General features: G+C 44.4%; 1 protein-coding gene across 6 annotated transcripts in view; it reads right to left on the bottom strand.

The window, feature by feature from the left end:
* LOC106604535 (follistatin-related protein 5) overlaps positions 1-12,375 on the bottom strand; it is a 206,601-nt gene that overhangs the window by 125,493 nt on the left and 68,733 nt on the right. For all 6 annotated transcript variants that reach the window (XM_045718023.1, XM_014199253.2, XM_014199254.2 and 3 more), the window contains exon 4: positions 10,596-10,847. In XM_045718023.1, the coding sequence (XP_045573979.1) occupies positions 10,596-10,847 (252 nt within the window). The remainder of the gene's footprint in view (positions 1-10,595; positions 10,848-12,375) is intronic.

The following is a 12,375-nucleotide window of genomic DNA, read 5'->3' as shown; positions in this document are numbered from 1 at the left end:
GACAGAACTGTATGGCCAGCCCCACCAACTTGCCCTCCAACGCATCGCAGGGTTAACCTGTTAGGGCTAGGGGGCAGTATTTACACGGCCGGATAAAAAACGTACCCGATTTAATCTGGTTATTACTACTGCCCAGAAACTAGAATATGCATATAATTATTGGCTTTGGATAGAAAACACTCTAAAGTTTCTAAAACTGTTTGAATGGTGTCTGTGAGTATAACAGAACTCATGGCAGGCAAAAACCTGAGAAGATTCTGTACAGGAAGTACCCTCTCTGACCATTCCTTGGGCTTCTTGGCTCTGTTTATTGAAAATGTAGGATCTTTGCTGTAACGTGACACTTCCTACGGCTCCCATAGGCTCTCAGAACCCGGGAAAAAGCTGAATGATATCGAGGCAGCCCCTGGCTGAAAAACATTAGCGCGTTTGGATAGTGGCCGGTCAGAGTACTATGAGACTCAGGCTCGTGCACGAGGGGATCCCATGCTTTTATTTTCTCTCTCTTTGAACGTAAACACGCTTTCCCAGTCGGAATATTATCGCTTTTTTACGAGAAAAATGCCATAAAAATTGGTTTTAAACAGCGGTTGACATGCTTCGAAGTACGGTAATGGAATATTTAGAATTTTTTTGTCACGAAATGCGTAGTGCGCGTCACCCTTATTTACACTTCGGATTGTGTCTTGAACGCACGAACAAAACGCCGCTATTTGGATATAACTATGGATTATTTTGAACCAAACTAACATTTGTTATTGAAGTAGAAGTCCTGGGAGTGCATTCTGACGAAGAACAGCAAAGGTAATAAAATTTTTCTTATAGTAAATCTGACTTTGGTGAGGGCTAAACTTGCTGGGTGTCTAAATAGCTAGCCCTGTGATGTCTACTCAGAATATTGCAAAATGTGCTTTCACCGAAAAGCTATTTTAAAATCGGACATAGCGAGTGCATAGAGGAGTTCTGTATCTATAATTCTTAAAATAATTGCTATGTTTTTTGTGAACATTTATCGTGAGTAATTTAGTAAATTCACCGGAAGTTTGCGGGGGGTATGCTAGTTCTGAACGTCACATGCTAATGTAAAAAGCTGGTTTTTGATATAAATATGAACTTGATTGAACAAAACATGCATGTATTGTATAACTTAATGTCCTAGGTGTGTCATCTGATGAAGATCATCAAAGGTTAGTGCTGCATTTAGCTGTGGTTTGGGTTTATGTGACATTATATGCTAGCTTGAAAAATGGGTGTCTGATTATTTCTGGCTGGGTACTCTGCTGACATAATCTAATGTTTTGCTTTCGTTGTAAAGCCTTTTTGAAATCGGACAGTGTGTTTAGATTAACGAGAGTCTTGTCTTTAAAATTGTGTAAAATAGTCATATGTTTGAGAAATTGAAGTAATAGCATTTCTAAGGTATTTGAATAACGCGCCACAGGATTCCACTGGCTGTTACGTAGGTGGGACGATTCGTCCCACTGGCCCTAGAGAAGTTAACGAGAGTCTTGTCTTTAAAATGGTGTAAAATAGTCATATGTTTGAGAAATTGAAGTAATAGCATTTCTAAGGTATTTGAATAACGCGCCACAGGATTCCACTGGCTGTTACTTAGGTGGGACGATTTCGTCCCACTGGCCCTAGAGAAGTTAATGGATGGCACCAACATCAAGAGTGGTGACACCAAGGCATTCCGAAGATTCGCTCTGAGGGTGCGTGCCTTGGTTGGCATGTTGGATCAGCTAGAGAGTAATGGACAGACAGAACTGAAGTGTGGCTCACATGTCTCCTGCCTCTTAACTAAGTTACCGCACAACCTAAGAGCCAGCTTCAAGTGATGTGTGAACCCCATGAAGACACCCATTCCAACCCTACTTCACCTGGCAGAGTGGCTCGAGTACGAGGTGAGAGTGCAAGTAGACAGCACGCAGTTAAGTAGCGACCAAAGCACAGACCACCCTAGCTCACGCGAGATCAGTGTAAAGACAAATCCTTCCCCAAGACCACCACCATCCTCCACAGAGGTAAGCAGAGAAAGGACGAAGTCGAAGTCTCTGCACAGAACCAGTCTCTGGAGGAAAGGTCACGGGAGAAGCCAAAGAAGCATTGTCTGTTCTTCTGTTCTACAACACCACGCAGAACTACATGAATCAATACACCAACTTTCAGCTCCTTTCCAATGAATAGAAAGAATCCTGGATCAAGACAAATGAAAAATGTTGGAAGTGTGTACACGAACACGAAGCAGCTCAGTGTACTCTCAAGGCTAAGTGCGAGAAGTGCGAGAAGAAGCATCTTGAGATTCGCCTCGAGATTAGCACTAACACGACTGCTACAAAGAATGCTAGCACAAACGCTATGAAGACCGCCAGCACAAAGGCGTCAACAGAGAGCATTTGCCTGGTGAGCTCCACTGCAGAGACCCTCTATGAGTTGAGTCATCTTGCGGAGCGGCAACAAGTCACTTGACACGTACGCCCTGTTGGATGATGGGTTGGAGCGACTATATTTCTACACGTAGCAGCAAAGCAGCTAGGACTCCAAGGATATCCTGAGGACTTTGTACGGTGTGTCAAGATATCCGAGTCGTCCATGGAGATTCTGTGTCATTTTCTGTGGCCTTTGTTACTCAACCAAACAGGTCGTTTGACATCCACAGAGCCTTCACAGTTGAAGATTTGGGCCTTGCACCGCATACCTACTCGGTCGAAGCCCTTCAGAAAAGATATCGGCACCTAAAATGCCTACCCCTTCAACTGCTGGATCAGGCGCAGCCGTTACTGCTAATCGAATCAGACTATCCCCATCTAATCACACTGAACAGAGCCAGTGCGTTTGGGTCCCCCTGGTGGACCTGCTGCCATCAAGACTCAGCTTGGATGGACCCTTCAAGGTCCTTCAAAGTTCCTGCAGAAAAAGTATTTCTCAACAACAGTGTCTTCATACATCCCTTGTCTCTCCATCTGCAGTGCTCTTCTGCCATGTAGAGAAGCTCTGGCAGTTGGATACGATACCGTACAGGAGTGAGAATCTCGTCACATGGTCCAGACACGATGTAGAAGCCATGCATCTTCTAGAGGAGAAGACAGTCAGGGTCGAAGTGGACATCGTTCAAAAGTACGCCACTCCACTTTTGTAGAAAAAGAACCTTCGTCCCTTGGAAGCTCCGAAGGAGGCAGTACTGGCACATCTGCGAGGGACAGAGAAGTGTCTATCCAAGGATCCAGAGAAAGCAGCAGTGTACAACGCAGAGGTTCACAAGTTAAGAAGGTATCCCCAGTAGCAGTCGAAGAGTACCAAGGTTTGTACATTCCCCATCAAATGGTCCATCACAATGGGAAAAACAGAGTCGTCTTCAACTGTTCCTTCAACTAAAGGGGCAAGAGCTTGAACAAACAACTCTTTCCCGGACCGACCTTGGGAGCTACTCTGCTTGGAGTCCTTCTCTGTTTCTGGGAACACTCTGTGGCCATCAGCAGTAACATAAAGGGGATGTTCCATCAAGTCCGCCTGCTACCCTAAGACCAGCCTCTTCTCCAGTTTCTGTGGCGAGACCTAAACCGTGATGATCACGCTGATGTATATGAGTGGTAGGTTCTTCCCTTTGGGATGACATGTAGCCCCTCTTGCACCACATTTGCTCTTCAGAAGTATGTGTTCAACCACAGTGAGCCCGAAGAAGATGTGCGCTTTTCCGTAGAACGCTGTTTCTATGTAGACAACTGTCTACAAAGCCTCCCTGCGGATGAACCCAAGAAACTGGTGGACAAGCTGAAGCACCTTCTTGCTGAGGGAGGATTCGATCTATGCCAGTGGGCCAGCAACCTTCCAGCAGTCATCGAACACCTACCTCAAGAGTCCAGGTCGGAGAACAGTGAGCTGTGGTTCACCCAGGATGGCGTGGAACCCCAAGAGTACACCCTTGGATTACGATGGCAATGTCTGTCTGACACGCTTGGCTACAAGCAAGGTCACATGGAGAAAGTTGAACCCCCATGCGCAACATATATCGGATTCTTGCCAGCCAATACGATCCACTCGGCTTCATCGTCCTATACACCACACGGGCCAAGGTTGTGGTCTAGAGGCACTGGAATAAGAAAAGAGGGTGGGATGACCCAGACCTACCTGAATATCTCCTCCAAGTGTGGCTTATTTGGGAGAATGAACTTCCACATCTGTCTCAGGTTACACTACCAAGGTGTTATGTCAGCCCTGACATGGATCTCCCAACCAGCACAAAAAGTGTTCACATTGTGGCAAAGAAGGGGGTCGAGTGATAAATGGCAGATATGTGAGGGCAGAACTAATAAACGGGCTCTGCCCGATCACTAAAATGGCCACCCCGATCAGAACTACAGATCACAAAATGGCCGACTGCCAAAACTACAATTCCCAGAAGCAAGGGGAACCCTCAGAAGGTGGAGCCGACCCACAGATAAAAGGTCAAGAAAAACCAGGAAGAGGGAGAGAGGGCGGGAAGGATCTATGAACCATAGAGAAAGAGACAATCTACATTGGCTGGATTTACCGTGTACGAGCTGGACTGTTTTGGACTTACCTGTTGGCGTTTAGACCTGGACCTACCGAGAACCAGATTTGTGTACCGAACCCTGCTATCCTTGACCTTACCTGCGGCCTGGGTGGACCAGGACAGCGAAACAAACACACAGGTACTGTCATGTTCGAAAGAACTTTCATTCTGGGCTGACTTTGGTGACAGTTTCCCACTTAATTTGTGACAAACGCTCCTAACTTTGAAGAGGTTTGCCACAACATCTTCAGTGATCCCTCAGAATGTACGTATGGTGCCGTCGCATACCTATGTACTGAAAATACCAATGACAGATCCAAGTGGCATTCCTTGCAGCAAGATCAAGAGTGGCCCCAAAACGACAACAGTTGATGCCAAGACTCGAGCTCTGCTCTGCACTCACCAGTGCCCAGCTGGCCGTGGTCATCAGAAAATAACTCACCCTGGAAATCCATGAGGTCACGTACTGGTCGGATTCTACAACAGTCTTAACCTGGCTCCAGTCGGACTCTTGCAGGTACAAAGAATTTGTAGGCACAAGAGTCGCAGACATACAGGAGCTCATGGACCTCCATGCTGGTGTTACGTGGACACGGAGAGAAACCCGGCTGACAATATCACACGCAGCAAGCTGCTGTCTCAGCTTTCAGAACATAACCATTGGAGTCAAGGTCCACCATTCCTGTGGCAGGCCCAGTCATCCTGGCAGAGAAGACCAGACCAAGTACCTCTTGACGAAGCAGAGGAGCTGCGGAAGCCTACCTTCTGTGGACTCCTGTCAGCGGACACCAAGTCGTCTCTCCCTGATGTTGCCCAGTGCAACATTTTCCAGGAGCTGGTGGAAGCCACAGTGCAGTTACTACACGGGGCGGCCAGTAGTGCCAACAGCCCTTCAGCCAGCAATTTCAAACAAGCAGAACTCAAAGTACTCAGACATGCTCAGTCTGGGAGCTTCCCAGAAGACCTCTCCCTACTAGAGGCAGGCAAGCCAATTCCTCCGAGCAGCCGTCTGGTGACGCTGGCCCCGGAGTATGACAACAACACCGGACTGATTTCTGTTGGAGGTGTGACCAGCTGGGCCCTGGCGTTCTTCACCCAGTGGTTCTGGATCCAGGGCATCCGCTCACCAGGTTGCTGATCAGGGAATATGATGAGCAGCTGAGGCACCTGGGCCCAGAGAAGGTGTTTGCTGAGGTATGTTGAAGGTTCTGGATTCTGAGAGGGAGAGCAGCCATTCTCCGTTTTCAGCTTGGCTGCACCAAATGCAGGAAGTGGCGAGGCCAGCCAGATGTGCCTAGGATGGCTGACTTGCCTCCAGCCCGACTGTGGTTCCACAAGCCCACATTTTATTCTACAGGCGTGGATTGCTTTGGACCGTATATCATCAAGATCAGCCGAAGAAATGAAAAGAGGTGGGGCATCATCTTTAAGTGCATGACCACCCGGGCTGTATATGTGGATCTACTGACGAATATGGATTCCAGTTTGTTCCTAATGGCGTTGAGACACTTTATCGCTCGAAGAGGAAAGCCCTTTGAGATCCTGTCCAATCGAGGAACACATTTTTTTTCACCTTTATTTAACCAGGTAGCAAAGCAGTTCGACAACATACAAAAACACAGAGTTACACATGGAGTAAAACAACATACAATCAATGATACAGTAGAAAAATAAGACTATATACAATGTGAGCAAATGATGTGAGATAAGGGAGGTAAAGGCAAAAAAGGCCATGGTGGCAGAGTAAATACAGTATAGCAAGTAAAACACTGGGATGGTAGATTTGTTATTTGAAGAAAGTTCAAAGTTAAAATATAAATAATATGGTGCAAAGGAGCAAAATAAATCAAATAAATAAATACAGTAAGGAAGAGGTAGTAGTTTGGGCTAAATTATAGATGGGCTATGTACAGGTGCAGTAATCTGTGAGCTGCTCTGACAGCTGGTGCTTAAAGCTAGTGAGGGAGATAAGTGTTTCCAGTTTCAGAGATTTTTGTAGTTCGTTCCAGTCATTGGCAGCAGAGAACTGGAAGGAGAGACGACCAAAGGAGGAGTTGGCTTTAGGGGTGACCAGAGAGATATACCTGCTGGAGCGCGTGCTAAAGGTGGGTGCTGCTATGGTGACCAGTGAGCGGAGATAAGGGGGGACTTTACCTAGCAGGGTCTTGTAGATGACCTGGAGCCAATGTGTTTGGCGACGATTATGAAGCGAAGGCCAGCCAACGAGAGCGTACAGGTCGCAGTGGTGGGTAGTATATGGGGCTTTGGTGACAAAACGGATGGCACTGTGATAGTGTCACGTCCTGACTAGTATAAGGGTTAATTGTTATGGTAGTTTGGTCAGGACGTGGCAGAGGGTATTTGTTTTATGTGGTTCGGGGTGGTGTGTGTGTTGAAGGGCGTTTGATTTATTATTTCCGGGTTTTGGTTTATGTTCTATGTTTAGGTATTTCTATGTTTAGTCGAGTGAGTGTATTTCTATGTTAGGTTAATGGGGGGGTTGGGACTCTCAATTGGAGGCAGGTGCTTCCTCGTTGCCTCTGATTGAGAGTCCTATATATGGGTAATTGTTTGGTGTAGGTTTTGTGGGAGATTGTTTCTTGTCTAGCGTGTGTGAGCCTGAGAAGACTGTTCGGTGATCTTGAGTTTGTGTTGTTATTTTGATGTTCATTTTGAGTTTAATAAAACGTAAAGATGAGCATCCACATTCCTGCTGCATTTTGGTCCTCATTTCCCGACGACAACCGTGACAGATAGACTGCATCCAGCTTGTTGAGTAGGGTATTGGAGGCTATTTTGTAAATGACATCGCCAAAGTCGAGGATTGGTAGGATGGTCAGTTTTACGAGGGTATGTTTGGCAGCATGAGTGAAGGATGCTTTGTTGCGAAATAGGAAGCCAATTCTAGATTTAACTTTGGATTGGAGATGTTTGATGTGAGTCTGGAAGGAGAGTTTACAGTCTAACCAGACACCTAGGTATTTGTAGTTGTCCACAAATTCTAAGACAGAACCGTCCAGAGAAGTGATGTTGGACAGGCGGGCAGGTGCAGGCAGCGATCGGTTGAAGAGCATGCATTTAGTTTTACTTGTATTTAGGAGCAGTTGGAGACCACGGAATGAGAGTTGTATGGCATTGAAGCTCGTCTGGAGGGTTGTTAACACAATGTCCAAAGAAGGGCCAGAAGTATACAGAATGGTGTCGTCTCAAATTTCAAGGGAGGGAAGCGAGAGCTACAGGAGGCCTTCATGACTCTCCACCCACAGCTCCAGGAACAGTTAGCCAGTCAGAAGATTCACTTTGCCTTCAACACAGCAAGTGCACAACACTTTGGAGGATGCTGGGAGAGAGAGGTCAGATCCCTCAAGATTGCCCTGCAAACCGCCCTTGGTGTGTAGACCATCTCCGAACTGGAAAGTCAGTTATCCCTGGAGCAGATGGGAAAGTGACGACAGCAGAGAATCAAGTCAAGGACAGAACCTACGTCAGGAATGTTGCTCGGCTCATCCAGCTGCCCGCCCTTCCTCAAGAAGCTATTGACCCTTAGCTGGCTTGTCTGTTGAAGAAAATATGTACAACACATTTGGGGGTGGCTGTAAAAATGGCCAGCTCATCTCCTTTCCAAGACCCCAACTTTCTTTGGTTTTCCTATAGGAATAGGTAGCCTTCTTTCCCGGGACTTAGGGTAATAGCCCACCAGGCAAGGCCTCAGACAGTCTGTAGCTTCTATTTTGATGATCAACCTGTTTTTCTCTCCTGCTTATTTTACCTCCTTAGAATAAATTGCTTTTCTGATGTTACTGTGCATGCAGCTAAATAATAACAATTAGTATCAGAGAGAGTGGTGTTGTGTGTGTGTGTGTGTGGATCTTCATTAAATCCTTGAACTGGAACTCCTGCTTCCTTGTGTTCTGAACCACCCTGTGGTGGTTACTAATGGCCTAAAATCCAGCACCTATGTTTTTTCTATCCCTTTTTATTGGTCCTTCGAATTCATAAACAACCCATATTTTTCAGGTTATGACACCTACACAAGAGTGTCAAAACCCACAAAACCTACCACACGAGGCAAAACATTCCATTTCACCATAGCCTACTTGTCAACAATATTTTTATGTTATACATATTTCTTTTCTTGACCATATTGAATTATCATTGTAATTGCGCACACATTGATGTAATTGCACACACATTGATGTCAGACATGCACCTACCCTAATGCTCTGTTGCTGATGACTGGAATTAATGCAGAGACAGATTTCAGGAGCAGGACAAGGCACCCTCATTTTGACTGATGACTGATGTAAGAGCATGTATGTGATAGGCCTATCTGACTTATATGATTATGATGGTCATTATGCTTCCAGACAGTGTCATAAAGGGTATTTTCTTACTCCAAGTAAAGTGATACAGGATGGACATAACGCTTCATGACAGCACCATAAAGTGTATTTTCCACAAGTTATTTAAAATGGGATGAAAAAAAACTTGACTGTAAAGAATTGACTACAACAACAACAAAGAAACAGCCTTTCAAACAAAAGGAAACTTCTTGGCAGGAATTGTGGGTTTTGACACTCTTATGTAGTTGTTATAACCAGCCATAAAATAACACAATTTATGCCACAACAGGTGTAAATATAATGGTCATGACAGTGTTATGACAAGTTATGTCAGCTGTTATGACATATTATGACATGGTTATGACCGTGTTATGACACCAGGTGACAAGTTACCATTTATTTAAATCTTATCTTTCTCTCTGCATTGTTGGAATAGGACACGTAACTAAGCATTTCACTGTTAGTCTACACCTGTTGTCTACGAAGCATGTGAGAAATACCATTTGGAAAAAAGGGGGTGAGTGTAGGGACGGAAGCAATACTGTTACAGAAGATTATTATAGTGTGACAATTGGCTTGCAGCAGTTCACTTGCACAGAAACCATGTAATTGTGTATCCTGCAAAATAAAGGTAATCTAATGTTTCTCTCATTAATATTATTATATGACAGCTTTGACCTTTCTCTCATGCCCCTGGTGTGTCCCAGTGATCTCTCTTTCTTTCCAAAGCGTGACCTTGTTTACTTCCCTTCACAGATTCTAAAGGAAATGCCTGGTATAATAAATATGGTCGAAACCAGTGGAGGCTGCTGAGGGGAGGACAGCTCATAATAATGGCTGGAATGGAGCAAATGGAATGGCATCAAACACATGGAAACCATGTGTTTGATGTATTTGATACCATTCTTCTCAATCTTCTCCAGCCATTACCATGAGCCCTTCCTCCCCAATAAAGGTGCCACCAACCTCCTGTGGTGAAAATGTTTTCAGATTTGTGGGAAGTAGTGAACAAGTGCACACTTCTGGAAAAAGGTGATATTATTGGGACCTACTCCATGGTCTACGCCATAACACCTACAGAGCTCTAAAAGCGATAAGCCAACTCCTTACCATGTACGGAAAGTCATTGGTGTCTTTGCACAATCAATGTTCCAGAGCATCTTAGTCTCTAGGGAAATCTGAGCATTGGTGTGTACAGTATTACCACCTGCACATTATATAAACAAGCAATGCTTTGCATCAACTGAGAATCTAATAGAGATACAAGAAGTAGCTACATTATGTTGTATCAGGTTCATAAGGTGAGACTGTACAAAATCCTTACTTCTAACAACAAACAAACATTCTGTGCAAGACAGGAATTTCTGAGCACTGCAATGAGGCAGGATCTCTGGTGGCTTCTCCAAAGCTCTTATCTGGGGCATAAAGAAGATAAATCTCATCTCCTGCAACTACAAGTGTAGCATCTTAATTTGATCACTCTTTTGTTGCTGAGAATGTTTACACGAATTGAAGAAAACCCACACTAACATACATATTAACCGTAATGCACATTTTTGTAGCCTACTTTCGGCCAGCTAACAAACCTTAAAATCTTGTTGTTGTAGGATTATTTTGCTGTGACAATATAGATCAAATTAAGATCCTACATCTGTACTTTGCTCCTGCATAAAGTTCCATGACAGCCATTTTATGAAGCTATGAGTTGTAATTCTTACCTTTGTAGAAGCATTCCTCGCTGTGCATGATGGTTATCCTCTGTGCACCCAGACAGGAGGCCCGGTGGAGCTCACAGTGGTTCTGGTACAGCTTGCCGTCCGAGCCACACACTGCCTTGTAGTGTGGTTTACAGCGGTCCAGACAGATGCACTCCCCTTGACTGCTCTCATGGTTGACCACACAGTGACGCCCCAGGCCACAGTACTTGTGCTCACAAGGACTCTGGAAGCCATTGTTATGGCCTAAAAACCCTGCAAGGAAAACCAAAGTAAAGACATGTTCATATCAGAAAAAAGAACAATAGACGAGTAATAGTATGACAGTTAGACTTTAAAAGGCCTAAAGTAGCTCTAGGTTTTACAAGAGCTTAGAAACCTTCAAATCAGAAACTAGAAGAGTACGAGGACGACAATCAGAGTTTTAAAAGCTTTTGGAGTTGACTTATAGTAACTATCAGGTTTAATACAAGTATTTACTATATTCCTTGAGGCAAATATTTGTGTTTTATATTATTTTGTCCTACTTTCCAGGCAGAGTGAGTATCATGTGGTCAACATGCCGACCTTCATGAGCAGGAAATATTCTTGACAAGGCAAGGAGCAGTCACTACGATAACCTCTGAACCGTATCAAATGTATTGGCTCTGTAATGGCAGCTTGCTCTCTCTTGGATCCCCTATCTACCAGTTCCATTGCCCTTTGGAATCGCCCTCAAGGGGGAAAAGAACATGGCCACCAATGCAGGAAAAACAATCCCACTGAGAATAATGATGTTCACTGAAACAATATACTGAACTGGGAACATTCACCCGGTAAGCATAATTTATCTGCTGGAGATCTAATGATGTTGTTTTAGGGTTGTATATTGCTGTGATCATCAGGGCACCATTCCACCACGTCTGAATAGCGTAAAAACATTGCGCATAAAGTAACAAGAAAAATTAGCAACTTTGACTCTAGTTTGAGCGCAGTCGTACTATATACAACCCCCCCCACACTATTTAGAAATTCTACCATTTATCTGACAATCAATCCACAGCCGCAGTGAGCTATATAATATGAATTATAAACTGGGTGGTTCGAGACCTGAATGCTGATTGGCTGGAAGCCATGATATATCAGCTGCATACAATGGGTATGACAAAACATGTATTTTTACTGTTCTAATTACGTTGGTAACGAGTTTATAATAGCAATAAGGCACCTCTGGGGTTTTTGGTAAATGGCCAATATACCACAGCTAAGGGCTGTATCTAGGCATTCCACGTTGCATCGTGCATAAGAACAGCCCTTAACCGTGGTATATTGGCCATATAACACACCACCTCGGGCCTTATTGATTAAATATACATTAGGACCAAAGTATAAACAAGGGAATGCATTACTGTTCTCTGTAATCATCTGAGCTCTCCACAGCTTTCCTATTGACCACTAAATATTGAGTGGTGCGTCACGATGGCATGATGCCTCAGGGCCTCAGATGTCTTCTTTACAATGGCCAATTCATCTGTAGCACGAGGTGCACATGGTGTTCTAACCCACTATAGAGGGAAACAAAAACCATCTACTGTCATTGGTCAGCGAGGCAACCTAAATACAGTAACAAACAAACAAACGACTTGACTGGTAAAGAGGCTTCGTCACTGTCACGTCCTGACCATAGTAAGATGTTATTTTCTATGGTAGAGTAGGTCAGGGCGTGACAGGGGTGTTTTTCTATGTTTTACCTTTCTATGTTCATGTTCTAGTTTTGTATTTCTATGTTGGTTTTGTTTGGGAT

This window comes from Salmo salar, chromosome ssa05, assembly GCF_905237065.1.
Source record: "Salmo salar chromosome ssa05, Ssal_v3.1, whole genome shotgun sequence".
Taxonomy (NCBI): Eukaryota; Metazoa; Chordata; class Actinopteri; order Salmoniformes; family Salmonidae; genus Salmo; species Salmo salar.
Note: the sequence above shows the minus strand (reverse complement) of the source record. Positions and strands in the feature narration are given on the sequence as shown.